At 41.6% G+C, this 1,788-nt stretch overlaps 1 protein-coding gene across 2 annotated transcripts in view; it reads right to left on the minus strand.

Annotated features, from left to right (window-relative positions):
• Window positions 1-604: 604 nt before the first annotated feature.
• LOC106535899 (sodium-coupled neutral amino acid transporter 3) overlaps window positions 605-1,788 on the minus strand; it is a 16,039-nt gene continuing 14,855 nt past the window's right edge. For both annotated transcript variants that reach the window (XM_014033041.1, XM_014033042.1), the window contains 2 exons: window positions 1,368-1,471; window positions 605-1,300 (listed from right to left, as the gene is read on the minus strand). In XM_014033041.1, coding sequence (XP_013888495.1) covers window positions 1,196-1,300; window positions 1,368-1,471 — 209 coding nt within the window. In that variant the 3' untranslated portion in view covers window positions 605-1,195. The remainder of the gene's footprint in view (window positions 1,301-1,367; window positions 1,472-1,788) is intronic.

Genomic DNA, 1,788 nt, shown 5'->3' on the forward strand with positions numbered 1-1,788 from the left:
CTCCATAACAAAGTCAGCATAGATGTTAAGAACTAACAGAACACCCGTTTATTAAAAGTTTTAAATTATATAATTTAGTTTTAGTATGAACTAACTTGTTTGCCCCTCCCCCCTCTGCTGCACAGATAAGGAGGGAATCACCATGGCAACCAGTGACTCAGTGGTTTATCTGCATCATGACCCTCAAAAATTCATAATTTTCAGAAAAAAACTGGTTTTCTACAAAGTCTTTGAAAAAAAAACTGAGATTTCTTCATACGTCTGTATTTCTACCTGCAAAATGAATCCGTGTAATTTACGGGTAACTTGCACAACTTGACATGTACGGGTATGTGTCTCCCACTGTTCCACAAGTTTGTTTTGTCCTGGTAAGAAATTAAAATGAACTAAATAAGTTATAAAATACAAAAAGCAAACAGGAAAAAGTGTCAAAATAAAGTTTGAACACACTCTTCAAAATAAGAGTCTGTTTCTGTTTTAGCTCACATTTTCCTAAAGGATTTTTCAAGTTACAGTTGGGTTTTTAGAAAAATGCTGGATGTGGGAATTTAGCAGCTGAAATGTTCAGGATAAAACAGCTAAATAACTTTATTTTGAGCATCGATCCAACTGAAAACTGATTTATTAAAAATCGCCAGCAGAAAACAAGCCGTGACAAATGTTACAAATCTGAAAACAAAAGCAAGTTTCACATTTTTACTAAACAAACACATGCAGTTTATAATAATTTCACAAACAAATTACACCAAATTAACACGTTCACAGCTGCAGGAACAGATTTTGGCTCTTATTTTTCTTTGGTTATTACTGACTTCTCTGTCCACATGTTGAACACGACGCTTCCTTCTAAAAGCATTTTTGTAACCAAACTCATTTTCTTTTACGAAACTTTGTTGAGTTTTTTTCTTTCCTTTTTTTTTTTAAATTTTACTCTTAATAAACCCCACATTTAGCTTCTCGTAGTTCAGGGGTCTCCAGAACCCACGTGGTCCTGGATCCCAGCGGTAAACGGAAACATGATTGGATGACGGGACAGAAGTGGACTCTTCGTCTCTAAAACGAGGAACAGATCGTCCTTAAAATAAAAACAGTCCCACAGAAGCCGAGGCGTCCCGCTCAGAACACTGGGACAGCCGGAGGAGGGAGGGGCGCAGCAGGGGGCTGCAGATGTTTTGGGGTCGGGGGTCGTCGATCGTTAATGGCCACCGAGGCTTCGCATCTCTCCGCTCATCCAGTCGATCCCGATGAAGGTCAGACTCATGATCATGAAGATGAAACCCAGAGCGGAAAAACACGCAGCCTGAAATGCGACAAAGTCTCAGATCCTCCTGAAAGTTCTGTTTAAATCTTCAGCTGGAGGAACGTACCTGGATCTTTGGTCTGGAGCTCATGGGTTCCTGGGTTTTAGGGACGATTCGGATGTAGAAGAGTCCAGGCAGGATGAAGATCAGGGTCGGAGCTGTGGTTGCTCCTGGACAAGAGAAGAACCAACAGGTTAAGAGTTACATCTAACCATCCATCCGTCCGTCCATCCGTCCGTCCGTCCATCCATCCATCTGTCCATTGGTCCATCCATCTATTGGTCCAACCATCCACCTATTGGTCCATCTATCTATCTGTTGGTCCATCCATTCATCCATCCATCCATCCATCCATTCATCCATCCATTCATCCATCCATCCATCCATCCATCCATTGGTCCATCCATCCATCCATCTATTGGTCCATCCATCCATCCATCCATCCATTCATCCATCCATCCATCCATCCACCCATCCATCCATCCAT

Source organism: Austrofundulus limnaeus, unplaced genomic scaffold (genome assembly GCF_001266775.1).
Source record: "Austrofundulus limnaeus strain Quisiro unplaced genomic scaffold, Austrofundulus_limnaeus-1.0 Scaffold1606, whole genome shotgun sequence".
Lineage (NCBI taxonomy): Eukaryota > Metazoa > Chordata > Actinopteri > Cyprinodontiformes > Rivulidae > Austrofundulus > Austrofundulus limnaeus.